Below are 27,512 nucleotides of genomic sequence, written 5' to 3'. Positions count from 1 at the left end.
AAGGTCCCTTCTCGGCTTCAGAACTCACATGAAATCACAACCTAATACGCGAACAATAATGCACCTGTGTCTAACCAAACAGCTCTCCATATCAATGATAAGATGCATCCTAACAAAACACGAAGATGAAGTTCAGATGCGGTTGCCCCCCCAACCGACACCCACAACATCGCGTCTCGTGCGCGGACCATTCCATAACCGCCGACACCGTTTGCCTTTAATCAGAACCATCCCGCAACCTTTAAGCCCCCGCTTTGAAAGGCTTTTCGCATGCGCAAAGTGGACTCAAGCATCGTCAGAAAACACCGAAAATGCGGCGGTACACAGACGCCACGCCGTGTCCGGCGCCGAACCTATCCTTCAGTAGTAATCGATATCACCAGTATGGCCGCCAGTCCTCCATCTACGCGCCGAGTTACATGACAGATGATACTACCACTACGAATTTGGAGTACACGACTGAGATGCAGGTCAATCTGAGGAATGCAAAGCCGAGGCGACCGATGCGCAAAACCCGTCAGGAGGTATTCAACCCGACCATGGATATATTCGAGGATGTGGCGCAGGAGGAGGAGGAGCAACAACAGCAGCAGCAACACGCAGTCGAGATCAAGCGGAAGAGTAGGGCATCTATACTACCCCAGGATGCAGAGAAGAAGAGGAGTACGATATTAGCACATCCGGCGCAGAAGTTGCTAATACCGGCTCCAGCAGTTCAGGAGCCTCAGCTCTTAAAGCCGAATCGTAGGAGGGTGTCGCAGATGCTGCTAGATAGGCAAGTCGCTGACGTGAATGCCACTGTACTGTTGCAGGAGGACGTACTCGAGAAGAGGGAGTTGAAGAAGCAGGGTCCGAAGAAGGATCCGCGGAGAAGGACTATATACGTCCCGTCCGATGATACCACCGTCATAACCATCCACGCCGGGCAGCCAACGCAGAAGCCAAGGAACCCGAGGGTAAAGTCGCCGAATATGGGATTAGACCTTGTTACGTTGTCTGAGGAGGAAGAAAATCTGGTTCCGGCTTTGAAAAAAGAGAAAAAGTGCTCGCGGAAGTCTCTAGCTATGCCACCGAAGCGCGTTCCTTTGCAACAGAACGCTCGCTCACTCCAGGGTGTATCATTCGCTGAAGATGTATTTGGAAAAGGCGGAGGGAAAGAGAATATACCACCCGGATCGGACATAGCAGATTCCCTGCACCACGAGGATAAGTCGAAGAAGCCTGTCACGAAGCCCGCTAAAGTTCATTTTAACACTTCCAAGTCATCCGAAGTCATATCGCACATAAAGGCACAACCAGAACGCACTCAGAAGCGATTGCGTTCCCAACTGAGCTATGACGGGTCGCCAGCCAAGTCAATCAAGGCGAAGGCAGAGGGCACAGCATCAACTACAGCAAGGAAATCAACCGTAAAAGCGACCATAAAGAGTCGCCTCTCAAAGATTAATCAAGCCCCGCCCTCATCTTCTCCATTCCACACTGATAGATCTCCACCAACCGCACTTCGTCGCCATAGATCAGCTCGTGCCCCGACCAAGATCACCATGCTGCATGTCGTTGGAAAGCCGCCAGCATGCCGTGAAAAGTATCCAGTTTTGTCCGAAGATTTGGCCCAGCCAGAGCTCTATGAGGATCACTGGCTCACCTACCAGGAAGTTGCCATCACTCAACTATTGAACACCTTATTCAATTCAGCAGAAAAAGAGCCAGATAAAGAGCAGATGTCTGAGGATTTGAGGAGGAAGATGTTATTACTCTACCACGACCCCTCCATCCCATTGCTTCATAAGCGATTGCAAGCCTCGTTGCTCTACGGTGCCCTCAGCATTCCAAAGGACCTTCTCTCACAGACTCTCCGACTTAAAGATGACGTGGGACTACGAAAGAAGTTCCTGAATCTCTGGGTCAGGTCATACGATCTCACCGCCCTCCGTGCAGCTGCAGAGACCATTATCGGGCGTCAGATTCCTTTCTCCTCTAGACTTTCTAGCGGCTCCACAAGCTCAGATGACGGTTCGCGGCAATATCGAACTGAGAGGAGAGCAATCGAGGCATATCTAGACGCATTCTTGATCCGCAACGAAGACGCTATTCGAGTCAAGAATGGGGTTGGAAGCATCGCTAGCATCGCGCGTGGTGACCACATCAACGGTGATGACTTTGGCTCGCAAGGCTGGGCATGGAGACGAACCGTTCTGCGAAGTTTGATGCTTATTCTCCTCCTTGACCAAGCGAAGAGGGCAAATATCCTTCCAGGTTGCCTCTTCCAGACTTCATCACCCCACAAGACATCAATAGAAGTCCTTCACTTCCTATCGAGCATGGTCCTCCCCTCTCTAGGCGACATCACACGACCTCTTAACCATCTCAATTACAAAGTCTCGCACATCCAGTATCCGCTTCAAGAATATACGTACCACATCTCCAACATCGCCATCGACCTCCGTGATGGCATCATCCTAACCCGCCTAGTCGAACTCCTGCTCTACCCACCGTCCACGCTAGTTGCACAGTGCGAAGAAACCATCACCATCACCATGCCGACCGGCGACGTCCTAACTAGCACCTTCGACTTCGCGCATAAAGAGTCTTGGGTGCTATCTCAGCACCTGAAATTCCCGTCCCTGGGTCGAGCGCAGAAACTGTACAACGTGCAGATAGCGCTGTCAGCCCTGACCGGCGTCCGCGGAATTCCAGTCCAAGCTGTTGGGGGGGTGAAAGCTGAAGATATTGTTGATGGACACCGCGAGAAGACTCTTAGTCTACTCTGGGCGCTCGTTGGGAAATGCGGTCTTAGTACGCTAGTAGACTGGCCCCAGATTGTTAAGGAAATTGTCCGTTTTAAGGATGCGTGGTATAGCAGGCGCGACAACTACGCTCAACGAGACCTTGACTCCGACTCCGACTCCTCGACATCCAGCCTCGAAGGCGCAGGACTAGAATACCACACACGACTTCTGCTCTCCTGGTCACGCAGCATCGCCCGCCTGCACGGTCTCCGCGTTGCAAATCTCACAACCTCGTTCTCTAATCCGCGCGTTCTCGAAGCGATCGTAGACACGTATCTCCCCGCGACTCTCCTTCCGTCTCCCTCCACCTCTACCTCCACCTCTTTTTCAACAACCCCACATCTCTCCCTCGCCGCAAAGCTCAAAGCAACAGGCTGTTCCTCTTCCTTCATCACGCTCTTCACCCCACAGTCCGCCTCCTCAACAACCACAACTACAATCCCAGCAAAAGATTTTACCCTCCTAACCCTCACCTTCCTAGCTTCCCGCCTGCTCCCCCTCTCCCTCTCACACCGCGCCGCAACAACCATCCAACGCTTCTACCGTCTCCGACTCTCCCGCGCACGCATCCGCAAACGCCTTGTTCTCCTAAAAATCGCAGCGGAGTGCGCAGACGTGGCACAGAAGCGAGAGAGGTTACTCAATGCGGCGGTTGTGATACAGAAGCGCTGGAAGCAGATTCTAGAAGCTAGGAGGGGACGGTTGGTGAGGGATGTGGAGAGATTTCAGGCTTTGGCGAGGGGCTGGGCGATCAGAAGGTGGGTGAGGAGGGTTACGGGCGGGAGGGTTGGAGGGAAGGAGAAGATTAGGAGGGTTAGAGGGGGTTGGTGAATGTGGGGGTTGGCGGAGACCTCTAGGAGAATAGAAAGTTGCCTTTTGTAGGATTAGGATGGATCGTGTAGAGCTGAGAGTAGTGCGTGGATTCATGATAGCGATACAATTTGCTGTCGTTCGTTACCATCGTGTAATTTCCGTAGGTACTCTTTCAGTCAGTCACGACTCCGTTACAATATCTGGCGGAACACTCACTTCTTGTATTCCAATTCCAATTTTGTCAACAGATTGAACGACGTTGATACTGTTACTTTGGCCTACTCAGGGGGTGGGTTAGGTAGATTTCGATATATCCAAGTTCTCTTCACGCACGTTAATGGCTTGGCTCCCACACTATCCACTGTCCCTCTGTCCGTCTATCACTGGTGGTGTTTCTGAAACGGTTCCCCGCATCAGCATCTACTACCCCTTCCACTCCCCTATACAAACTAACACTCCTCCCCCTCTCTTCATCTCTTCATCCCACTCAAGAATCATACAAAGCCGTCATACGCATTTGCACATATCCCCACGCCATCACCGGCTCATATTTTTTTGGATTCACTTGTTCATCCTAACACCCCGGCAGAGCATCAACAACACCATTTAAAAACTTCCCGAAATTGACGGTGGGGATTGGGGATGCGGCTTTGGGTGTGTTGACGTCATGGTGCGGTTGCTCGTGTGTTTTACGAATCGAGGGAAGGGGGAATAAAAGATGTGGGTGAGTGCAGAGCAAAGCAGAGATGAGTGCTAAGAAATCAATATTTATGTATAGTAGAAGAAGCAGACTGGAGAGGTAGTGAGCAGTGGAGTTGAGGAAGCAACGACCGATAACAAAGCACAACCACCAATCGCGGGGCTTGTCAATAACTGGTTCACCACAATCTACGGCTGACGTGAGCGCCGAAAATGCAGGACCGTACTTTGCATGTACGATTAATTACAGACCACCTCTAGGATTTACATACAACACTTTGAGCAAATGATCAAATATCCAACATACCAAATACTCTGATATCCATTCGTGGCGGCAAGGAGCCGCAAACCTAGCTATGATTGATATCTCGTCGACTCGCACATGTATCTCGTAATTCTCTCCTCCTCATCTCAAAGGTACCCACCCACCACCATCCATACAGTAAAGAGAACAAAGGAAAGCCCGCCAGTCCATGCATCGCCATAGTGTCGAATCTAGCCAACGCCAAACCATGACAATCGAGGCCGTCAATTCAGCGAACGAACATGCCAACCCGAAAGCGCCCTGATTGGAATAAAAGCCACCGCCCCTTTCAAAACCCCTCGCTATGCATTTTGACTTCGGAATCAAATTTGAAAGTGGGATAACCGTACCGACTGACTGATCTTTTTCTTTCCCTGTCTCCACACTCACACATCACTAAACATGTCCGCCACTCCAGCCAGACCAGGAGAAGTGCCTCGAACAATAGTCGGAGGCTGATCGACGCTCATGTACTGTTCCTGAAATGCCGTCTTTCTTTTCGGTTTTGCGCGCTCGATCTTGCCTTGCTCGTGGATGCTAACGCCTCGAACGCTGGAGAGCAGATCTAGCACAATGGAGCGCTGGAGCCTCTCATCGTTCCTGTTCGCACCACGCAACTTCGACAATCGCCGATCGACGCGATATGTATCTCCCATACCCGGCAAGCTCAGCAGGATCGACCTAGGAATATCCTCATCTAAATGGATGATAGCTGCAATTAGACTCGCTAAATCTTTCTGACAGTCCACAAAATACGGCTCATGTAGACTGGTGATCGCATTCTTGAAAATATCATTACAGTAGAAGTCTCGAACGGCTGACTTATCTCGGAATCGGGGGATGAGGTTTCGAAGGACTCGGAGAACGGCGACAACGGAACGGGAATCTCGGACGCGGAGCATAGATGTGCAGAAGAGGAGAATCGGTTCGAGAACGGCCCCAGTGCTGACAATAAACTTCCACATCGGATTATCATGGGATGGTGTGCTATCTGAACCGGGGGGGTCTAAAAGTAAATTGTCATTTTCAAGGTCTCCTTTGATTAAGTTATACGGGGAATTGCTAGGCGAGATAACCATGAAACAAGGACCTGTTCTGCAGTAAACCGACTCTTTTGAGTGATTGCGAATAGAAATTCAACTTACCATTTCGACTAGGGTCTAATAAAACCGAGACAAGTGCGGCCGAAGAGTATGTGAGTTGCCGAAGTATACTCTCATTCTTCATCTCATCTGTCAGATTATCGTTTTCCCCAGACTGTGCAATTTGCCGGTTGAGGATATTCCACTCTGAGGATATTTTCCGATCTAATTCTCTAAACAGACCTTGAATCATTGGTGGCAGGAAGTCTTTCCGAAGTGCTGGAGGACAACCTTCAATTAGATGCGTCGAGACGCTCAACAACACCGATAAGTGATGAGAAGACAAGGCATGTGCGTTTCCGAATAGGGCACGGCTAAGCGGTTCGGGCAAGTCTGGAATTCCGTAGAAGAAGTCTCGGAAACGCGTCAAGGAGTAGAGGATGTAATACGAGCTCTCACGAATCTGTCGCACTGTTCCTCGGACAGTAGATGCAAAACCCTCATATGTCGATTTCGAGCCACTGACACGGGCGAAGAAGTCATCCCGGCTCTCTGTAGAAATCCCGGCCTGCCAGAATCGGTCTGTCAGTACCTTACGGACCACTTGCTGGAGTTCAGGTGGAAGGTGAGACCAATTGCTCTCGATGTTATTAAATGCTTGCGCATGGCTAGCAGAGTATTAGTCTGTAGTAGATCTGATAAGATATGTTGCTTACCTAACGAGCTGAAGGATGTTGGGGAGGATGGTGGGGATTGCTTCCGCCCACAAAACGGCAGCGGTCTCATATGCTGCGGAGCCATCACGTAGCTTCTCAATCGACGCTGCGAGTAGAGTTTTGGTGAGTCGGAGGGGGAGGTGCTATCCGGCGTTAGCCGTTTGCCTCGTCCCTGGTGGTCTGAGACTAACCTGAGAGTGCTCGAGAATGGCCGCTTGCATAGCTTGGCCTTCCTCATCAAGTGGCTGTTCAGACCAATCTTGAACGTTCTGGAAGTTATGTGTGGAGAGGAATTCGGGTAAACGGTCCATCCCCATAACCCCGCAGAAGGATTGAAAAGTGGAGAGAGACTTTGTGAATGCATCATTGCGCCAAGCATCTTTAACTTGGCCCAGAATTCCCTTCATACGCTCTTCGCGGACAGAAGCATCAAGCGTAGTGTTGCGATGGCTGCCATTTTCGTTAAGTTAATTTAAAAAGTGGGTTTTCATGAATAGCAGGACTTACACTATGATAAAAAGGAAAGAGGAAAATGCCATGCACTGCCGGTCATCCATCTTCTGAGACGATATGATCTCGTTAATTTTTCGCTCGAGTTCATCATATACCGCCTGGCACGATTAGCTTCTCTGTTGAATATATCTGGGCGTCTTACCATGAAATTATCAGGAAAATTCATAGCCAGTTTCTGTATCTCCAAACTGCAGATACGTTCTACATCCTTGGCAGCATCTGAATACTGTGGGTGGGCTGGATCCTCGGGAACGTTCGTGTTAAGAATGTACTCAAGAAAGGTGAGCGCAAAAGCGGGTCGGTTTGGGAGGGCCTTGTTGGAAAAGGTCGACATGAGTTGGATAACTTTCTTCAATATTTCGGGATCCTCGAATCTAGCCTGCAATAGTTGACGGCACCATTGCTCGAAAGAATCTTCCATGATATTCCGCTTCCGATCATCTTCCTGTGGGTCCACTCCTTGAGTGGATAACCATTTAAGGTATCCTTTCAGGCCAGCATCAATGACAGTGATCTGTGCATCAACTAGAAGCACAGGCTGAGAATGTTTGGAGAAATTGGAGGGCTGAAATGAAGGTCGATCGCGGTATAGGTTCTGAAACATAGTGGTTGCTTGCCCCAGAATATGTTCCATAGCCTCCACAGGGGTCCGGCGCACCAGTACCTCGATGATGTCGGCACAGAATCTCCGGTAATTGCCAAGGAAAGCATGTCTCTCAGGGACTGTATCGATATCTTCGTTGAGGAATAGGAAAGTGGGATCTTGTGAATCCTCAGGAAACACTTCGTAACGGACTAATCGCTCGCAACAGGTCGCCAAAAGACCCCCAATCATTTGAGTAACGACATCAGAGTCACGTACTATGCGTGAGCGCAGGAGCTTAGTCCAGCAGTGAAGGATGGGTATTGACACAACAAGACTCGGGTTGCGGAAGATGTCGAAGAGAAGACCAAATATGCCAGGAAGATCGCTGCCTTCGGGAATGAGCTGTGGCTTTTGTTCTATGTAGTTTCCCAGACTCGAGGCCAACTGTATGCGTCAGATTAGTCGTGCATAGGCGGGGAGCGTGAAGTACCTCTGAGAGCTTTTTGCAAAGGACGTATTTCTCGTCATTTAAGTCATTGATGTTCATGTCCGCCAATGTCCAGCGGTAGACTTCACGCAGAAGGGTAACGGTTCCGGGGGTGAACATGGGGCAAACCAACTCGACAAATTCATCGTCGTGGAGGTGGTGACGGGAATAGATGGACTGCAAAACTTCAACAGAAGCCTGGGTTTGGATGGTTAGTCTCTTGAATACTTGCGGGCAGCTGGGGATGTTACCTGCTGTAATGGAACGACAGGCACCGCCAGAGCCTTGCACACATGTTCAATCAGCTGGACGGCAACAATGGCTTTTGGCATGACCCAGGTCATGGCTGCTCGGAGCGTATTCATGGTCTTCACAGCGCACAAGCGGACGCGCTCATCATTCTGGTAGTCTTGGGACAGACACCAGTCCAGATTGACGCAGAGTCGCTTGAGCCAGCCCTCGTCGTCAAACCGCACCTCTAGATTTGTGTCCCGTGAAGGAAGCTCGTCGGTGAGGACACTTGCGGGCGTGAAGATTTCGACACAAGCTCGCCCCAGCTCGCTGCCACGAAGGCCGGCCGTGGTGTCTTCGCGGTTAAACACTTCTTCTGACAGGGTTTCCAAAATGTACAAAACGACGCCCTGATGGTGCAGCGACGTCCGCCAGAGCTCTACCAACTGCTGGTCCATGTTCATCCATTCAGCGGCCCACGACCGCTTCGCAATTTCTGTCCAGAGCTGGGCGATCTTGTTTCGCAGATACACGGGGTCTTCCTCCGCAACATTCTGGGCGAGGTCCACCACGTAGTTCCGCACAGCCTCGCCCTGCTGGACTGTGAAATCCTCCCAGCTGTATTTAATCGAATGCTCCAGCATCGACAGGCCGTAGTGGCGGAGCTGGGCGGGTTGCGATTTGTCGATGGCCAGCGTGTGGCCGAGCGAGGGGGCCTCTGGGTGCCGCTTCGCCTGCTCCAGGTACTCCGAGGCATGACGGCGGGTGGTGTTGCTCGAGGAGGGGTCGTAGATGGCCTGCAGCGCCTGCAAGACTTGCGAGAGGTCGCTGTCGGTGCCGCCGTGGGTGTAGTGGGTGCCAGGGCCGCCGCCATTCGTGTGGGCATTCGGCGGGGGCTTGATTGCGCCGGAGTCCATCATCGAGGCGGCTCTGCTGCTCCCTGCACGATGCAACTAGATCGGGAAGTGTCAGAGCAGATCTGGGTGGTGTTTGAGGGCTGCAGCAGTTATTGGGGAAGCGTACCTTAGCTTTGGGTGGGTGAGGGTAAAAGCGAGGGCCGCCCCAGTCGCTGAAGGCAAGGAGCGCGGGAGACATGGCCGGTGGGAACAAACGAAACACGATGCTGCTGGCCGTGAACGTGATCGCGCCGACTCATCATCCACATGCACACGGAAAAGATAGTTTAGAGACGCGCCGTGTAGGCTACCGCTGGCGTTGCAAGGCCGTCAAGGTGTGGCGCGTTCCACTGACGCGCTGTCAGCTGCCAGAAGCAAACATGTGTATTCAAGAAATTCAAACTATCTACAATGTCCCCCCTTCATTATATCGTGATACAGCGCCTGGGACCACCGCGAGGCAGACGGTGAATCCATCACATGTGTGCGTGCCAAAAACAAAACGGCCAAAGAGATGTGCGCCATAAAATGCTGACAGCGTGACCATCGAACCACGATTACATCACCGTGCAGGCCGTCCTCTGGCATTGCTGGAGATAACCTTCATCTTCCTCCACTCCCAACACCGTGCCTTGCTTGCGCTTCACCCCCTGCACGACTATGGTCTGATCTCCCTCGGCATGCCACCACCTCAGAATCTGAAGCAACGCGCCCTTTTGCTCTTCGGTGCTAATAGTCCATTTGCCACCACTGACTTCAACGGCTGTCTGTCCCGATGGGAAATGGAACTCTGGCAAAAAGACGATTGTCGGCGCAACGTCTCGTGTAGGGCTTGGTGCCGACAGCGCCAGCTTGAAGGTGCAGTTTCGAAGGTCGAATCCATACGACGACACGTCGCCGTGGGTCGCGATGGGTGTGGGCCTCACGAACGCCTCTGCTGCGCGGAGACCCCGTACATTGCCCGCTCCAGACTTAGTGCTCATGCCTTCAGCGGACATTGTTTTCTGGAGATTTGCGGGAGACACGTTGAGTGTTTCTGACGACTGTGCCTGCGAATAGGAAGGCGAGGTTGTGTCGAATGATGTCCGGGACTCATTACGAGAGAAGCCTCCCGCAGGTAACGGCCGATCATCTAACGAGTAGATCGAAAGATCCTCTCCATTCCACTGGTCACCCCAGATGTGGTTATTCTAAGACGGTTAGCGACTTCCGCAAAGGGAATCCTTGACAAACGTACTGTCGCGACATAGGTCCAGAGCGTGAACCCATTTGCCTTGCTTTCTTCTAACGCAAAGTGGTTCGCATCTAGGGCGGCTATCTGGCTACTATAATCGCCAGTCTTATATGCATATTTGTCGTCCATGTCATAGGGTATTCCAATCTCGGTGAATACGCACGGATGGACGCCCATGTAATCTGTTCCCTCTTGTCGTATGGCGGTGAGCTGATTGGCAAAGCAATTCCTTATCGCTGTCTCTCCGATCTTGATAGCAAAGGCTGGCGTGAGGTACTTGCCGCGGAGCACACCGAAAACGTCGACGTTCCACACGCGATTCCTATCCTATGTCAGCCGAAGAAAACCCGAAATACATAGGATGACCGCAATACCATTTCTTTGATAAGAGGGTTATGCCATCGTAGAAATGTGGCGAAAAGATCATGTTAGGGTCGTCATCCTCCGTGCCTTTGATTGACGGCGGTATTTCCAGAACAGGCGGTTGGAAAAACATCAACGAGTCGGGGAACACTGACTTTACCATCGCACTATATTTGCGGTAGTGTGCCATGTAATAGTGGTTCGTAAAGTATTCATAGTCGATGGTTGCACCATTCTTTGGGTCCTTTCCAAAATAGTCCTTTTTTAGCATGGTGTCGGTTGAGGGGTCCCAGACACCGTGTTGCGCCCAAATGCATTCTCCCAGCTGCCACTCAGGATCGCGCTTCCACTCGTACTGCGAGTCGTCATAATCTGAAGGCAGCCACACTGTCAGGCCTTCAGGGTCTATTAGGGCGGTGCCTGATTTATAAGGCCCCATGCCACCGAAGCCCCAAGTGTCGATCTCGCAAGCTCTTCCGGATCCGGTCAGGATAGCTTGCCACGCCGTAGGAGAAGTGCCCCTTTGCAGTTTCTGCTCTTTCGGAATGGCAGTAAGGTCTTGATAACCAATTAAACCTCTGTTTGGCTCGTTCAGGCTCTCCCATCCTACAATTGGATCATACTCAAGGTCACCAGCCTCGTGGATGCGCTTCGCGAGTTGGTGGCACGCGGCGATGAAATGGTCCTGTAGGTAGTCCTGGATGTTCTTCCCGTCGATAATAGCTTTGGGGGCAAAGTCCTTGCCTCCAAAGAAGAGGGTAAACATGACCTGGCAGGCAAGACGGGTGTAGTTGGTAGGCCATATCATCTTTGGGAACTTGTCTGGCTCGGGGTATGTGTTCTGGACAAAGGCGGCTTCTGTGACGCCGAAGGACTCAGGGTCCAGCCCGCAGGCATAGAGCGTCCACATTGGTGCCCCCGAACCTCCTGAGAACCTTGACCACTGGAGAATGGATCAGAGAAACAAATCAGGGTATTGAATGGAAGGCGACTACATACAACATCCTGGTGAGGATCCATGAAGATATAGAAACCAAAGCCCTTTGCCAGACGCAAAACGGATATGGTATGCTGTATCCACTCCTCATCATACTGGCCGGGACCCGCATGCTCTATTGCTTCCCAGGTGAAGATGTACCTTATTGTGTTGTATCCCCATGACCGTAGTCGCGCGAAATGCGAGGCCGCATCCTCGACTGGGAAGGGGCGGTTTACAAAGGAAACATTGTCACCGTCGAAGAAGTTCTTAGCAATGTACGAGGGTTGATCTGGAGTTGCAGGGAACTTGGCATCGGCGGCGGCATTGATTCCATGGAGAGTAACTTCCCGGTTGTCGCTGTCTCTAAAGGTCCGTCCCTCGATTCGCAAGCGGAGAGGGGCCATGCCAGACTATATCCACGACAAGGAGAAAAGTGGGAGACAAAAGGAGAAGAGCGACGGTGTGGACGAGGGAAGGGAGACGACTAGGTACGTTTTTGAATGTTGGAGTCGCGGCTTGCTGGGGTACGGCGTCATCGCGGCTGGGGTGAATCGGTGCCATGCACGAGCCGCCTCCGCTTGCCTGCCCTGCGCCTGCAATCCAAGCGAAAGTGAACGACACCCTTGAAAGGACAACTTTCACGAACCCTTTCAGCATCGCCCATTTAAGCCCGCCCCGACCACCGCCCCCCATGCCTCACGACGTCTGATTATCTTCTTCTCTTTCTTCTGGGCTCGACCACTACCGCTCATTCTCGTCTTACCCACGGTCATAATGATTCTCCGGCTCACTTCTCTTGCCCTTGGGCTCCTTTCAACCTCGCCTTTTGCTCATGCCCTCTCCGCCAGCGACATCCCACACGACACCCCCGTGTCGCAACTGATCAGAGATGCGAGCGCGAAACTTGCCGCCGGAAATACCCAGGATGCTCTCACCTACTTTGACGTCGCCATCTCCCGCGACCCCAAGAACTACCTCACCCTGTTTCGCCGTGGCGCAGCTTACCTTTCCCTCGGGAAGACTGTTCAAGCTCAGCATGACTTCGATAAGGTGCTGGAAATGAAGCCCGGATTTGAGGGCGCCTTGGTCCAACGGGCAAAGATAAAGAGCAGGAAGGCAGATTGGGCATCGGCAAGGAAGGACTATGAAGCGGCCGGCAAGACTGAGGAAATTGCCCAGCTAGAGGAAGCCCAAGGTGCATCCGTACTCGCGCATGAAGCGGCGGAGAAAAATGACTGGGAGTCATGTGTCACCCAGGCTGGCGTCGCAATCATGGTTGCTGGAGCCGCATACGACATCCGCAAACTTAGGGCAAGGTGCCGCTTTGAAAAGGGCGAGGTCGTTGAGGGCATCAGTGACTTGCAGCATCTTCTTCAAATTGGTTCTAACAGTGTCGAACCCCATCTTCAAAGCTCAGCCATGGCCTTCTACTCCCTCGGCGAGACCGACAAGGGCCTCAGGCACATTGCACAGTGTCTGCAATCGGACCCTGACTCCAAAGCCTGCATGAAGCTCAGGAGACGAGAGAAGAACCTAGAAAAAGACCTGAAGAAGCTGCGACAATTGTTTGAGAAGCGACAGTTCGTTAGCTCCACTAAGCTTCTTGTTCCTCACGGGGAGGACGCCGGCCTGCTTCAGGAAGTCAGAGATGACTATAAAACCTATGCGGAACAAGGCTACATCTACAAGAACTCTCCAGAGGGGCTATATTCAAGTCTTCTTGAAATGACCTGCGAGGCATACATGGAGGTAAGCAATTAGCTCTTTGCACTTGCGGACAGCTAGCTAATTCGGTCATAGATGAACAACATGAAGAAAGCAACTCCATACTGCACAGAAGCAGTTAAGTTGAATCCTAGGTCACTCTACGGCTTGATCAATCAAGCTCAGGCGGAGCTGGATGCAGATGATTTTGAGGCAGCTATTCGAACGCTGGAGAGTGCAAAAGAACACCACCAGCAAAACGGCAAGATTCAAGAGCTCCTTCAGAAGGCACATACTCTCTTGACGCGATCCAAACAGAAAGACTATTATAAGGTCCTCGGTATCAGCAGAGACGCGGATGAGCGGGAGATAAAGAAAGCTTGGCGTCGACTCACGAAACAATTCCATCCTGACAAGGCCTCAGCAAATGGCATCACCCCAGAAGTAGCTCAGAAGAAGATGGCTGAGGTCAACGAAGCATACGAAGTGCTGAATGATCCCGAACTCAAAGCTCGCTTCGATAACGGCGATGATCCTAACAACCCAGAACAGCAAGGCAACCCCTTCCAAGGCTCTCCTTTTGGCGGCTTCGGAGGACAAAATGGGCAGCAGTTCTTCTTCCGACAAGGTGGAGGACAAGGTTTCCCCGGAGGCGGGTTCAAATTCCATCAACAAGGCTTTCCTGGAGGGGGCTTTGGCTTTTAGTAGGGTTCTTTCTAAAGGGTTAATGGCGTTTCGTGGACAAGCATATGTGTGGTGTTTAGAGGCATTCTTGGCGTTCTTGTATTGATATCTGGTGCGCCCACATGGAGGTAGTGGAGTGGAAGCGCCATAGAGTGACATCCCTACCTATAAATATGGATCCGTAGTTGAATATGTTCCACGTAGCATCCACTTGAAGGTTGTGCAGCGAAGTGGCTCAGGTGGCTAATTAGACCCCCTGAAGAAGTGCATAAGCAAGTGACTATGCCAAAACGAAGGGGAGTGCGCCGGATATTTCTCGGCAATAGTCCTGCGTCACTTGCTGTTCCATCACCACATCAACACCACGTCCACCCCGCGCCGCCCGCTCTGGCGCTTCTTATTCGTGCCGTGGGAGACGATGAATTTGTTGGCTATCCTACGACCTCAGCATGGCGTTTGAGGTGTCGTATAACCTCGAGAATGAACAGCAATTCTGGGATGGTGGGGAGGACACACGACCCAACTGCTGTGGCCATGTTGCTAACCGCCAGACAGAACTTGACGACATTGTCTCGACGCGCTGTCAGGAGCACGAGCTTATAGATAATGCTCTACGTTCTTATCTTAATGTCACGACGAGCTATAAAGGTGACGCACTTACGAATCGCACCCCGTGAACAGCTGATTGACGTTGCCCAGCCGAATACCTCCAGACGGACTACAGTGTAGCAAAATGCGTGTACCGCCTCATCCAAGGCCATCTTTTTAGCACTCACCAGGAATATGTGCGGCGGCAAATAATATACTGTCTTCTACAGGTGAGCAGAGCTTCTAAGACCTCTGATCTTGCGGGCTAACTCGGAACAGGAGGACGATAATCCAACTCTCCACATGGTCGCCGCATTCCTCCTCTATGACGGCCGAAATAATTCAAATGATGTCACTTTTGAAATGATGCAGACCGAGGGCTGCTTTCCGCGTCTAGTGGAATTAATACAGACTCCGAGTGTGCAGGAAGACACGCAGCTTCATCAGATGCTGTTGGAGCTCATGTATGAGTCTTCACGGATACAGCGGCTAAGTTGGGAGGATTTGAGTATGCATTACTAGACTTGCGACATGGTATATGGAAGATGCTGACTCATAAATTACAGTGTCCATAGACGATGCTTTCGTTCTTTATCTTCTGGGGATCATAGAAGGCGTCTCCGATGATGCTGACGACCCTTACCATTACCCCTTAATCCGCGTTCTGGTAGGCTTCCCCCCTCCTTCTGAAATTTGTCCTCACTATGTGGCAGCTTGTTCTGAACGAACAATACCTGGTAGCTTCCACAACTCGGCACGCGAACGGTCACGGTGGCGTAACAAATCGCGTAATCAAGGCCCTCTCGACTCACGGTATGACTTACAAAACATTTGGCTGTAATCTGATTCTTCTCCTGAACCGGGAGTCCGAGACTTCCCTCCAGCTTCTGATCCTGAAAGTACTCTACCTCATCTTCGGCAATCCCACAACTGCAGAGTACTTTTATACCAACGACCTCCATGTCCTCATCGACGTCGTTCTGCGGAACTTGATCGACCTTCCATCTGATTCTCCCGCCGCAAATGCGTTAAGACACACCTATCTCCGAGTCTTACATCCAATCCTCGCAAACAGTCAGATCAGCAAACCGCCCCACTACAAGCGCGAGGAAGTCCTCAGACTGCTCCACCTCCTCACCGCCAGCGGCAATCATTTCGCTCCTGTTGATGAAACGACCGTGCGTCTCGTCAAACGCTGCACTTCCGTGCCTTGGCTGCAACTACCACCCATCAACTCGAATCATGTGTCACCATCCAACGGTAACTTAAGCGCAACACAGTCTCCTGTCGAAAACTCCATTGGCAATGGGCAGAAAGAGCTAGCACGGCGGACGTTAGGAATGAGTGTCCAAGGAGGTGGAGAAAGCGCAACGAGCGTGTTGGAGGTTGCGGCGCATACCGAGAAACCTGGCGTGCAAACGCCGAGCCGAGCAAAGGTTGTAGAATCATGATCTGGGAAGTTAATACTCTTTAAGAAAATTGCTAGAAGGCTTTCAGCTAAAGTGCACGCATATGTTTTCGTCTGTCATGAGTTGGTGTGGGATGGCGTCATTCTGGATTCTTCTCCCTCTCCTTATTCTTCATGTCGATTTCTAGCGAGAGAGGTGGATGCTCACGCATACATGCATAGGCGGCGTTTCCGGCTGGCTAGCTGGGGTGAGTGCAGCGCTTCTATTAACTTACTCCTCTACATTTATCTCTAGTCTAAACGAAGGAAGGCTCTCCCAAGTTTCTGTTTTTGTTATAGCATGACAACGTGTAGTTATTAATCTGTTCTCTCTGGCTGAAATTGCACATTCGCTATTGATATTGTCGCGTCCTCTGGTCCTGCTTCTATTGTTACTGCTGCTTGTTTACTAGTCACATTCGATCCGACTGCGAAGGGTTCAGATCAATAATTCTCCGTTTCCTGGTTGAAGGTAGATATTGGCTTCCTTTGGCCTCATCACACAAGTCTAGCCAGGAACATGGGATATTTGAACACTGGCCTTCGTAGATGGAATTGGAGTTGGAGATTGAGGGGTGAAAAAAATTTGTCTGTGGAATAAGCCGAGATACGATAACCTTTGAAAGGAGTCTTCTATTGCAGAAACCTCAATTTCGCTTCTCATCTACAAGCACTCGCCCTGTAATCAAAATTCACGCGAAGTAATTTTCTTCTCCCCACTATTTCCTCAGAGACAAGCCGTACCTTTCGCTGGTGGGCGAATACTGCCCCTATGAGGAACACTAGATTCATGCTGTACTGTAGAATAGTTTGGCGAGGTAGTTAGTTATCACCGTAGTCTTCTTTATTGAGCTGTTGGGATGTAGGTAGGACGGCGTTAGAGGAGTATTTAGGAAGACTTAGCTTTCTCTAGCGATGCAATTACTTGGACTACGCTTAATTGTAGATATCTACTCTATTTAACACCCAACACACATGCTATCACGGAATATCTCATTAATGGCTCTGTGAAGATGTCACGTGATGAAATAGAATGTCGACTCGGACGAGATCCCCATCAAAGTTGGAGACGATGTGTATGAAAGAACGCTATTCGATGTGGGCCTAGGTGAGGCCTAGACATGTCGCACATATGCTAATGTTTTTCCGAGGGACTGCCATGCGCCTCCAGTGGGGAGGGCTGGAAACATTCAGATACATTGCCAACTGTATTTAGGATTGGCTGATTAAGGATAAAGAGCTAGGCAGGATTATAGTCTCTATACTAGAGAAGATTCAAGAGATAGATAAAGGAAGAGCAAAAGGTCTGGGACCAGCTCAAACAGAGACGAGGATATAAGAGCTAGAGAGGAAGGAACGAAGCTGGGATAAACAGAATATGAACAAGCTTTCTCCCATAGCAGCAGATATCTGAAACATTCTTAATTGAATCCATGCTTATGTTTATATCCCAATCCCTATTGCTATATGGCCCGTCACACGTACACACCAAGTATGCAAAGCGCCCAAGAATGCAAACCCACAAAACCGCTGACCCACCTGCACTCTAACCATGCAACCTCTCAATTTTATTTCGCGCCATTGGAAAGAAACAGGCAAAAATGTCATCCGCTGCAGATATCCAATCCAATCATACAAATATAAATCCTTCATCCCTTCAACCGTCTTGGTCCACCACCCTCTCGCGCTCTCTACAAACTACACACCCCTTCCCAATGGCCCTCCTAATAAGATGCGCGTGCGCCACCTTCGCACCAACACTCCTCCCCTCATACCCACCTCCCTCTTGAGCATCAGCCGCAGGTCGCGCCTGCAACGTCGCAACCACACTCGCGCTCGCACTTGTCTTCGGGAGAAGACAAGAAAGGTGGAATACATGCCCACACGCAAAGCCAACTAGGGTATCGCGACTCAACGGGACCGGGCCATCCATAGCCTCCACTTCCTCGGTCGTGGGTAGAATGAAAGGGCGGTGACATCCGGTACAATGACCGGGAGGTGCATCACCTTCTGGATCTGGGGGCGGCGCGTCGATATGCAAACCAGGGGTCGTGGACGTCGCGGTATCGCTCTGGCTGTGGCTCTGGATCCTCATTGCTGTCGCAGGTTCCACGCCTTTGGGTTCGATATCCACTTTCTTGTCCTCTTTAAACGTGCCCGGAGTTTTTCCGGTTAGGGCTTCAACCTCGTCGTCACAGGGAATGACTTCGAACTTGACACCGCGTTTTTGGCCTGCACGGAGCATGTCCATACCTACACTAACCTCCCCACTTAGGACTTTCGCTACGCCTTCGGAGATTGAGAACTGGATTTCGTATTCACGGACCATACGCCCGATACCGTCGCGTAAGCCTTCGATTTCGAGGCCTTCGGGGATACGGCGGACGAGTTGGATGGGGTCGATTGCTGTGCCGACTTCTTCGAGGAGACCCCGGATGAAGTGCGGTTTGTCCATTGAATATTCGAGGAGATCGTTCCATAAGTCTGGGTCGTCTTGTTCTTTTGCAAAGGAAATGGCGAATGAGACGTCGGACAGCTTTTCGATGATAAGATATAGTGCGCGCTTTGTCTGGCCGGTTTTGGAGAGGATGTGGCTGGGTTTGTGTTAGCGAAAGAGTACCTTGGGATGACTTGATTATTCGTGGAGGGTTCTTACACTAGCTCAGGAATATATTCCCTTCGTTCGCAGATGGTGGCAGCTTTCTCAAGATTGTAACTCTGCGACTTTCTTAGATATTCCATGAGAAGTGGGCGATCATATTCAGCGAAGAGTTCAACAAGAAGATCGGCGAATTCTTCTGCAATCGCTTTGCCTTCGTCGGCGAGACCCCTTGTGGCTCGGCGTTCTTGGGCCGTGTTTCCCTTGCGCTCATGGTTCTCTGGTTTCCACAGCAATCGGAGGTAAAAGAAAAGGAAGGGTTGGAAAGACAAGTCTTTGTCTTGCAATTGCGAGACGACATCATTTGCGGGAATGATACCACGACACGCTTCGTCGACCAGAACGTGCACAGCTTCGGACGAGGCTTCTTCAAGTTCCGACAAAGGAGCTGACTCCATCTGCTCTTTTGATACTCGAAGTAGTATGAAGCCTGGAATGTCATCTCGAACCGCTTCCACAAGGTGGAACTCGCTGATGAGAGACATGGCTGCGTCCGCATTCTGCAGTCGAATGTAGCATCGCAGCGCTTCTCTTTGATGGCCACTGGCAAGGTACAGCTTAGCAAGTGCATCTTGGAGTATTCGCCAATCTCGGCCTTGGTCACTTCCTTCGATCGAGTCCTCGGTGACATCGCCTGCGGATAGTTTGCTCTTGATCGCCTCAATCACGCTGTCGATATCGAACAGCTCAGGATCCCAGTCCTCAAGCAGGTGCTTGAAGCGAATTCGATCGTGAATAATGTAGTGGCCAAGGACCACCTCATACACCAGAGATGGTAGTGGTGGATGCATCTGCTTTGTAGGAATGTAAGACGCAATCTCGTCAAAGCGATTTGCTTGGGCAAATTTCCAAACCCAATGCTCCCACCTCATCGAGGTACCTAGGACACGACCGGCGATTTTCCCCGCTTGTTTCCAGTCTCTTGCGTTTACTAGCTGCTGTACCCAAAGATCACCAATCCGTCGCTTCTCTTTCTCGACAGCAGAGTTGTGATTTGCCCGGGGAGCAGAAATCGTGGTCTGTGATGCGCTTTCGTCCGCGAAGAAATCCTGCAGACTTCCTTGTTTCTTTGATGGGGTGCTTGCGGGGGATGCTTCCGGTGCTGGTTGAGCAGATGACGTGACAATCTCAGGGTGGTCATCAAGGAGCTCCCATGCGTCCTTGAAATTTTCATGCTCTAGCTCCCAATTGAAGTGATCCGTAAGATCGCGCTTGACCGCCAATACGCAGTCATAAGGGCTCTGAATGAATACTTTTAGTCCAGCAGTAGCAGTGTTTGGGTGGATCTGCAAATGTCTTTTGCCTGGAAAAGATGTCGATGCATTTCCGGCGCTCGTAGAAGACACTGAATGTCCCGTTTTCAGATCTCCACTGCTTGGTATGCTAACCATACTGGCTCCAGAACTGAATATTCTGGCTGCGCTTACACCAGCATCCCAAATACCTCCTCCTAATGCCTCTAGTGCACTCCGTTGTGCAGGCGTCATGGTCTTCGGATGCGGCACATACAGAGTGCTCAAATGGTAGTCGGCAGCAGATAAACTCTCAAATCTGCTGACACTTAGCGCATCTACTTCGACTTCGTCGGATGTTGCAGCATCAATCAACTTTAGCTCAGGGGAGAGGCCGTTGGGCCGCCGGTGCATTCCACGTCTTGGGGTAGTCTCAGCCTCAGTGATCGGATTGTCATCATCGTCGCAGGTCCGATAAGCAAGAACAAGAAGCAAAGATGGGGTATAAAGCGAAATGCCAGAAACAATACAATCGTCGAATCGAAGGCTGTTCAATCTGTCAGTCAAGTGAGGTTTATAATAATTAGGGGAATAAACGAACAAATGGATGATTTCGGCGCTGCCAACCGATCTCTCACCGACATCTCGTCCGACGCCAGTCCTACCAGGATTCACGTGGACCACCCAGGCCGCGTCTCCCCATCCGACAACAAGCTTCTCAATTTTCTTCTTCTTGGTACCATTCCGCTGCTTATCTACTCTTTGGTGGGGCAGAGTCGAGTCAACTTTTTCGGTGTGGGTGCTATTCAAGCTAATGATGGAGTCATCGTCAGACTCCAGCCATTGGTCATTTACCCACTCAACGCGGGGTTTCCACACACTGGCCATATCCTCCCAGGCCCGGCGATTAGGTTTGTCGATGAAGCCTATCCTTTTCCATGCTGAGTCTGAATCTGCGCTCTCAAGCTGCAGATTCGTTCGCATAATCCGAGTGCCATGCTCATTAACCCATGCGACGTATTGCCCAGACAGGGACCACTTGATGGTGCTAATGGTCCCTTCTCCTGAGTGCAGAATGGTATCTCTCCCGGAGTTTCCTCCCAGCCCAATGGCTCCCAGCCATCCCTGGGCGGCAGCTGCAGCTTGGCTCGTATTCGCAGTGGACCGTACACCTGCCTGGCCGCCTGTGGTAAGTATTAGTTCTCCGGCCAGGCCTCCAGAGAGGTATGATCGGTTAGATTTGTACTCGGGTGACAGCGCGACGGCTTGGACGGGTCGGGCAAAGTTGCGAAGCGTTACGTCTTTGGGGTCTACTAGCGATGACACACAGACATGACCGTCTATTGACGAAGAAGCAATATAGATTTGATTCGAAGGCGTGGCTGGAACAGGGGGCTGGCGAGGTCTTTGGGGAGAGACGGCACTGGGGCCTGACGAAGGCGCTTGTTTCTGGGGAGTAGCTGGTCGCTCGGCGGCTCTGCTGGATACACCGGAGGGGGCAGTAGGCAGGGGCGGCGGAAACGGCGAAACAGATAGCGCAGTCACCGAGGCGGACGGGTGGGCATTGTAGTTTCGGAGAGGTTGGAAGGACGGGATGGCTAGCACGTGCTGCTCTTGTTAGCTCTCTGGGAAGCTTCGGGGGGGTGGGGGGCGTGTCTTACGATGTTGCCATTATGCGTACCTACAATCTACCTAGAACTCAGCATGCAAACTTGGATTTGAGAGCTCTTGGAGCCTGGAGCGCATTGCGCCATACCATTTTATCTCCAGCGACCATGAATGTGCTTGTCGCGTCTCCGTTCCGATACACCGGACCCAGATTCCCCGTCAGACGAGTGTATTTCAGCTTCGGCTCCTCCTCCGCCTCGTCCTCATCCTCCCCCTCGTCCTCGGAGTCTTGGTCGGTGCTTTCCTTGCCATTGCTCACCACGCGCCGATGCAGAGGCTCATCGCAGGTGGTCGCTTTCGACTCGTGTTCGTCCGACTCCGCAGCCATGCTGGATGCATGGGCTGCGGTATGTGTGGTGGGGGCCTGCGAAGCTCCGGGAGGGTGAGTGTTGAAGCTTGAGTCGAGATGTTCTGGCGATCTGAAGCCCAATGATGTCGTTGTGCCAAGCCCTCGGAAGGCTGCAGAAAGTCCAGCACCTCCCGGGATCTGCATTGATCTTTCTGCTCACCCGATCGTCAATTGGCCTCTACGTGAGCACGATGCTCAAAGGCTTGTTCACCTGGCGATGAATCTTCTTCGATCTAATGCTGCTAATTGCGTGACTAAGAGTCTTGCACCAGCGCTGCGAGCGTCTCTCTTCCGGACCTCGTCCCGAGTGTCCCGTGGGCAATCACGGTGGCACGGATACCCACTGCGAGCGTTCAGTGCCACAGGATTTGCATATAAGAGGGCAGACATCTTTCAGAAGCAGGAGCCAGATAGTGAAACAATCTCAAAAGATGACACCCAGATGCCAGAACGAAAAGGGCCCCGGAAAAATGCTACCAAAACATCGTCGCTCAGAAGAGTCGCTGTGGAGGCGCAAAGATCAAGAGGATTCGTAAAGGGAAGGGGAAACAAGCGGTTCGTTGACCCAGACGTTGACACAAAGGTGGGCACTGAACTCTTGCAGTCTAGCCCAGAGCTAATGCATTGAGCAGACTGTGACAGCGTTTTGCACCGCAGAACAATATAACATCGCTACCGCTTCTCGATTGATCAAAGCTCAAGGATACGAGCTCGACCCCTTCCAAACTGGGCTCTATCCTCAAGTCATTCACGTTCAGACCACTGAAAGGCCGTCCGAGGTCAAGGACGCCCCAGAACGAGGAGATGTCTTCATATTTCCCTCCGGGACTGTAGTGACGTGGAACGTGCGGGAGCGAGAGGCATTGGCCTTGATCAACAAGGTCTTACCAGCGGCAGCAGAAGGATCTCACCTAGCACTCTTGGAAACGGAGGATCTAGATTACCTGGAGGATTCATCGAAAGAGAGTAGCGAAATCATTGGTGATACCATTATATTGGGCACCAAGGCTGAAAGCGACCAGCCTGATTCTCGTGACGAGTCTACCGTTCGAACTCAAAACGAGCTTAGAACAGACGACATGGAACAGCGGCATGAGGTCGATACCGTCCTTGCCAAAATCGCATTTTCCTCTGGGTTGGCTAGGTCAACAAAACTAGCCGTACTGGAAAGCCTGCTCAGTGCGTATCAGTACTCAACCCGGTCCATTCCAACCATGCTTGCAAAAGGCGAGAATATCCCCCTCGGACGCAAGAACCTCCCATTCACCCGCTCCTTCATTCTGCGAAAGACCGGCGAGCTTCTCAGCATTCGGGCCCAGCTCAACCTATACTCCGAGCTCACTGACTCACTCCCGGACATCTTCTGGGACAGCCGCCACGAGCTTGGCCTTGGAGAGTACTACGACCAAGTCGGCCGTGCGCTAGACGTAGGTGTCCGCATCAAAGTTTTGAACGAGAAGATTGGATTTGCGCAAGAAATTGCTAGCGTACTCAGGGAATCGCTCAGCGAAAAACATGGTCTACGCCTAGAATGGGCCATCATCGCCCTCATCGCTGTCGAGGTAGTTCTGGAGTTCTACCGCCATTGGAAGGATGTACAGGAACGAGATGACCCCGAGAGTACTGAGTCTTTGCTGCGGCAGTACCTAGAGAAGCTTGTCAAAGAAGGAACGAGATAAAAGTAAGATTTGATTTTCAGGATACCCCACTCAATAGAGAATTTTTCGATGCAGTCAGATGATCTGGTATGTGCTGTTCAACATTGTTGGAACCTTTTGATAGTGTTTCGTTTACTTCCTATTCCTTTTTCATTCATGAGCCACGATTCAGCAATGATCGCTTCTAAACAGATCGAACGGAAGCAAGTTTCTAAGGTCTCAATGCCGACAGAGGGCAAGTTCTCACAGTTGTGTCAGCCCAGAGACCCTTCCCATGCCGATTCATCTTCGTCGAACAATGTCCCAGTCCAAGTCCCCACATAATTCTATTAAGATAGACAGAACACTCCCCGGACAGAGCCATTCTAGTCGTTCCTCGGTGCAATTCTTCTACGAAACCGCCAAAACCATCGTAATGCCTTTCAATTTGAACTCCAATGACATCATATTTATCAAAGTCCTCCTCAGAATGCCATCCTACACGTACGCTCGTCCACTCACAGACAACGAGCAGAGAGCAGTCAGCATCAAATACCCATACATCAACACTAAATACCTACCTCCGTAACTTCATTGTCCCCCTTTCCGTAGACCCCGGCTGACTACTCCCGAATACGGTGTTCTCAATCCCCACAGCCACCACCGCGCCAATACACATCATCTTCAAAGGCACGCTCATAATAGGAAAGACGAATATTCACGATGCAAACCGCCGCACCTACAGAGCTAGAGAGGAGATCCGTGTTGCGCCGGCCCGTGCTAATCAAACTGCGGCCGGGGAAGACAGCCGTGAGTTTGTCAAGGGTTATCGTGGGCTGTCTATTACGGCCGCCCAACAGGTTGCTGAGGGTGGAGGGTTAGAAGATAGGAACAGCTTTTCACATGGACAATGCTTTCTCAGCAGACGATGTCGAGCCCGAAAATTGTGAGAGGGAAGGGGAAGTCTCCAGTTAACGAGTAGCGGTTAGTATGCCCATACCGCTCATATTTATGCACATCAGTTTCCGCGATGCCGCATGATTTTTTACTGCAGGTTCTCTTAGACATTCGTGGCGCATCGGCGACACGAAGGGTTGTTCCTCCCTTGTTCAATACTTGCCCACGCAACCTGAAGCTCTCTGAACTTCAGCACTAGAACTGATCCGCTTTCTGGGACAGCCTCTTAAATGTTTCTAATTGGGGCTTCAGGGACTCACCCAGCCGCGGCACCTCCACCGCCTACGGATCCTGGGGTTAGGGCTGTATCGTGGGTGACCTTAGCACATAAGGATAAAGGCAAAATTCTCACTGACACCACTAGACTACTACTTCTATGTCTTACAGCCATCATATTGGAATAGGTAGAAGAGGCGTGGCAGTTGGTCACCTGGCAGCTATCGTACCCATCTGAGACGTCCGCCCAGGAAAACTTCACACTACAATTACGGAGAGTAGGTTCCGTATTTCGAGGGAGCAATGAAGGGTGGTCGGTCGAGATGGCAGAGCACTTCGTGGCGAAGAGAGTCGTCCCAAACCTTTGTCGCTGCCAGGCTTTCACTATCCGCGCTGTAAGTTCTGAGAATGCTGCTCCCGCTACTGCTCCCATTGCACAGGGTGCTCACCTACATAGTCTACTTACTAAGCCTCCTCCACTGGGCTTCACATACTGCAGAGGTCACCAGTTGCTCCTCCAGGGTTCCTTCCAGCGGCACTGGTCCCACAGCCACAGCAAGCCATGATGCCAACACAAAGAGGCCTATCAACTACATCATCCGTTCAGGAAGGACCCATTCCGTCGGGGGGCCATATAATGTGGCTTCATTCGGCCCTCCAACACTCGACAATTTTAGCGAAAGATTGGGTCATCGTTTCTGTAACGCATATTGTGCGCAACCTGCAGAGAGGAGTTCTCCGTTTCATCGATTCAAGGGCAGTGTTCCTCTAGAGGAGGAAGAGGAGGAAGAGGAAGATGTACACGCTGTACGGCTACCATCGAGGTTCATGGTTCTAAATTCGGGAGCTATAAATGATAAGATAGCCACGGACTATGGCAATGATATTGAGTCCGATCCACTGATTTCTGGCCTGATTTCGGAACAGCCCATGTGGGCTTTGACTAAATGTAAGATATTCTGCTTTGAATGCGCCTGCCCCCTTGTCAACGCTATTTTGCTCATGACTATCAGCATATAGGGCACGTAAAAGACTAATCGCATTCCACTCCCCGCCACTGCCGAGGCGGACGGAGGGCAACACGGGTGAAGTCAACTATTCAGTGTCCCGGAAGGAAACTGGTAGAGCATCCTCGACTTCCAACCGATCATACGCGAAGCGTTGTAAATTCTTCAACCTTTCTATAAACCAAAGGAGCTATTCCACCCAGTCCGATTAAGCTCACCTCGAGTCCTACCCTTGACGAAGTAAGGGCATTTGACGGCAAGAGAAAGTCAATATCAGAGCAATTTCACGAACAATGCCCTGGGAGCAAGAAAGCCTGCAAAAAAAACAAAATTATCAGCAGAGGCGGGGGAACCGCCGCGGTAATGATTCAAGTAAGGCCACCACTAGTGATATCCAGCATGAGGAGGGGGGGAGATATCCGCTAGGCCAAAAGACCCGAACCAGCGACGAGTCAGGTACAAGGGTGTGGATATCAGCACTCATGGGGTGCCCCAATGGATGGGTCAATGACACAAGGAAGCGCCAAACGATTATGTCGATTCTGGGTCTACAGGACGCAAACTCGAAGTGAATCCACGAAGCAATAAATCGGCTAGACGACGCGAGACATACGTTCGAGATAGAGGATATGACACAATTCCAGGACACTGACATTACGGATGGTATGATATTGAAGGACAGGAGAAAGACCAAGGGGAGGAATAAGGTGCCTGAGAATTTGTCACAGACTGTCAAATCAATAATCTCCGTTTGGACCGCTGTCGATATTGAGGAAGAGGGTGACGACTTGGATGCTGAATCCGTTATTGCGGTTCGTCCTGTGCTGGAGGCATAGATATCTCGACATAGAAGCAGGAGCATGTTCACATATCCTGTCGCATGAAACGTCTCCCCTAAATGACTAGCCGCGCTTTATTGCAGTGGTTTAATTGCATGTAACGATATGTGGACGTATTTCCAGGGTGAGGATTTCGGAGAACACGAGAGAAGAGACCGGGGGACTGAACTGTGAGGAATTGCTAGAATCAGAATATAAAGAGGAGAGTCAACGACATAAGCATATATATGTAGGACAAGTGTAAGGCTATTTGAACCTCTAGCTATTACAAGGTAGAGTAAATTTAAAGTTTAAAAAAGATTATTTGACTACTCAGGTAAACTGCAAGGGCCCTACGGATCCGTAGAAGGAGAAGAAATCCTCCCTTCCACCCGCACTTCTGGATTCCCTAATTAGTTCAGAGGGACACAAAACATGCAACGGGAAAGAAACAATCATCCTTTCCTGTAGTAAAAAAATCGCCGACATCTTCCAACCCTATCGATGTAGCTTCCGCTCACTCAAGCACGCAAAAAATGTCACAAAAGGATGATAACTGGCGGCCTTGGGATTCCTGCTGCTGAGAACAGTCATAGTATGAAAGCTGTGAGACCCACGTGATAACCAACTACACCAAGGAGACTTGATTTATTTGCTTGATGGCTAATTTGAAAATTATAGTAAATATATTCTATATGTCAATAGAGCTGTGAATTCGGCAATAAGGACAGACTAAAATGGGGTTGAGTAAATGAGACTTGTGAGTGGGGCTGCGGGTGCTTTGACATCGGGCGAAGGAGCCGATGGAGTGGCTGGGTTTCGATTCTTGAATTTCGATGATTGGATGGAGCTGG

The 27,512-nt window shown here is 50.9% G+C and overlaps 8 protein-coding genes across 8 annotated transcripts; 5 read left to right on the top strand and 3 right to left on the bottom strand.

Annotated features, from left to right (window-relative positions):
* Positions 1-245: 245 nt before the first annotated feature.
* On the top strand, positions 246-3,620 carry BDR25DRAFT_334414 (uncharacterized protein; the record flags this gene model as incomplete). Its single annotated transcript, XM_033692928.1, has 1 exon — positions 246-3,620. Exon 1 carries the CDS (start codon positions 312-314, stop codon positions 3,618-3,620), a length of 3,309 nt encoding a protein of 1,102 aa, XP_033547167.1. The 5' UTR covers positions 246-311.
* Positions 3,621-4,722: 1,102 nt separating this feature from the next.
* On the bottom strand, positions 4,723-9,503 carry BDR25DRAFT_303858 (ARM repeat-containing protein). The gene is made up of 9 exons (XM_033690092.1): positions 9,244-9,503; positions 8,241-9,173; positions 7,993-8,187; positions 7,059-7,946; positions 6,911-7,014; positions 6,595-6,853; positions 6,404-6,546; positions 5,751-6,355; positions 4,723-5,611 (listed from the first exon to the last, which is right to left on the bottom strand). The coding sequence occupies exons 1-9, from the start codon at positions 9,313-9,315 to the stop codon at positions 4,992-4,994; spliced, it is 3,819 nt and encodes a 1,272-aa protein (XP_033547166.1). The 5' UTR covers positions 9,316-9,503; the 3' UTR covers positions 4,723-4,991.
* A 1-nt stretch (position 9,504) lies between these two features.
* BDR25DRAFT_303857 (glycoside hydrolase) lies at positions 9,505-12,203 on the bottom strand. The gene is made up of 4 exons (XM_033690091.1): positions 11,713-12,203; positions 10,725-11,656; positions 10,354-10,672; positions 9,505-10,306 (listed from the first exon to the last, which is right to left on the bottom strand). Exons 1-4 carry the CDS (start codon positions 12,094-12,096, stop codon positions 9,674-9,676), a joined length of 2,268 nt encoding a protein of 755 aa, XP_033547165.1. The 5' UTR covers positions 12,097-12,203; the 3' UTR covers positions 9,505-9,673.
* A 119-nt stretch (positions 12,204-12,322) lies between these two features.
* BDR25DRAFT_262149 (TPR-like protein) lies at positions 12,323-14,262 on the top strand. The gene is made up of 2 exons (XM_033686751.1): positions 12,323-13,441; positions 13,493-14,262. The coding sequence occupies exons 1-2, from the start codon at positions 12,467-12,469 to the stop codon at positions 14,099-14,101; spliced, it is 1,584 nt and encodes a 527-aa protein (XP_033547164.1). The 5' UTR covers positions 12,323-12,466; the 3' UTR covers positions 14,102-14,262.
* Positions 14,263-14,414: 152 nt separating this feature from the next.
* Positions 14,415-16,371, top strand: BDR25DRAFT_33886 (uncharacterized protein). The gene is made up of 6 exons (XM_033693316.1): positions 14,415-14,581; positions 14,636-14,728; positions 14,780-14,898; positions 14,948-15,176; positions 15,235-15,335; positions 15,382-16,371. Exons 1-6 carry the CDS (start codon positions 14,530-14,532, stop codon positions 16,117-16,119), a joined length of 1,332 nt encoding a protein of 443 aa, XP_033547163.1. The 5' UTR covers positions 14,415-14,529; the 3' UTR covers positions 16,120-16,371.
* Positions 16,372-17,550: 1,179 nt separating this feature from the next.
* On the bottom strand, positions 17,551-22,059 carry BDR25DRAFT_287181 (uncharacterized protein). The gene is made up of 5 exons (XM_033688304.1): positions 21,763-22,059; positions 21,668-21,694; positions 20,608-21,614; positions 18,772-20,553; positions 17,551-18,709 (listed from the first exon to the last, which is right to left on the bottom strand). The coding sequence occupies exons 1-5, from the start codon at positions 22,000-22,002 to the stop codon at positions 17,773-17,775; spliced, it is 3,993 nt and encodes a 1,330-aa protein (XP_033547162.1). The 5' UTR covers positions 22,003-22,059; the 3' UTR covers positions 17,551-17,772.
* Positions 22,060-22,183: 124 nt separating this feature from the next.
* Positions 22,184-23,756, top strand: BDR25DRAFT_262141 (DUF155-domain-containing protein). Its single transcript, XM_033686750.1, has 2 exons — positions 22,184-22,606; positions 22,656-23,756. Exons 1-2 carry the CDS (start codon positions 22,241-22,243, stop codon positions 23,700-23,702), a joined length of 1,413 nt encoding a protein of 470 aa, XP_033547161.1. The 5' UTR covers positions 22,184-22,240; the 3' UTR covers positions 23,703-23,756.
* Positions 23,757-24,847: 1,091 nt separating this feature from the next.
* On the top strand, positions 24,848-26,676 carry BDR25DRAFT_355435 (uncharacterized protein; the record flags this gene model as incomplete). The annotated part of the gene is made up of 8 exons (XM_033695451.1): positions 24,848-24,931; positions 25,022-25,274; positions 25,333-25,782; positions 25,847-25,996; positions 26,031-26,212; positions 26,256-26,327; positions 26,358-26,453; positions 26,485-26,676. The coding sequence occupies 8 exons, from the start codon at positions 24,848-24,850 to the stop codon at positions 26,674-26,676; spliced, it is 1,479 nt and encodes a 492-aa protein (XP_033547160.1).
* Positions 26,677-27,512: the final 836 nt, after the last annotated feature.

The sequence above is a fragment of the Lindgomyces ingoldianus genome, assembly GCF_010093535.1.
Source record: "Lindgomyces ingoldianus strain ATCC 200398 unplaced genomic scaffold BDR25scaffold_17, whole genome shotgun sequence".
NCBI lineage: Eukaryota > Fungi > Ascomycota > Dothideomycetes > Pleosporales > Lindgomycetaceae > Lindgomyces > Lindgomyces ingoldianus.
This window is presented reverse-complemented; position numbering and strand designations above follow the sequence as displayed.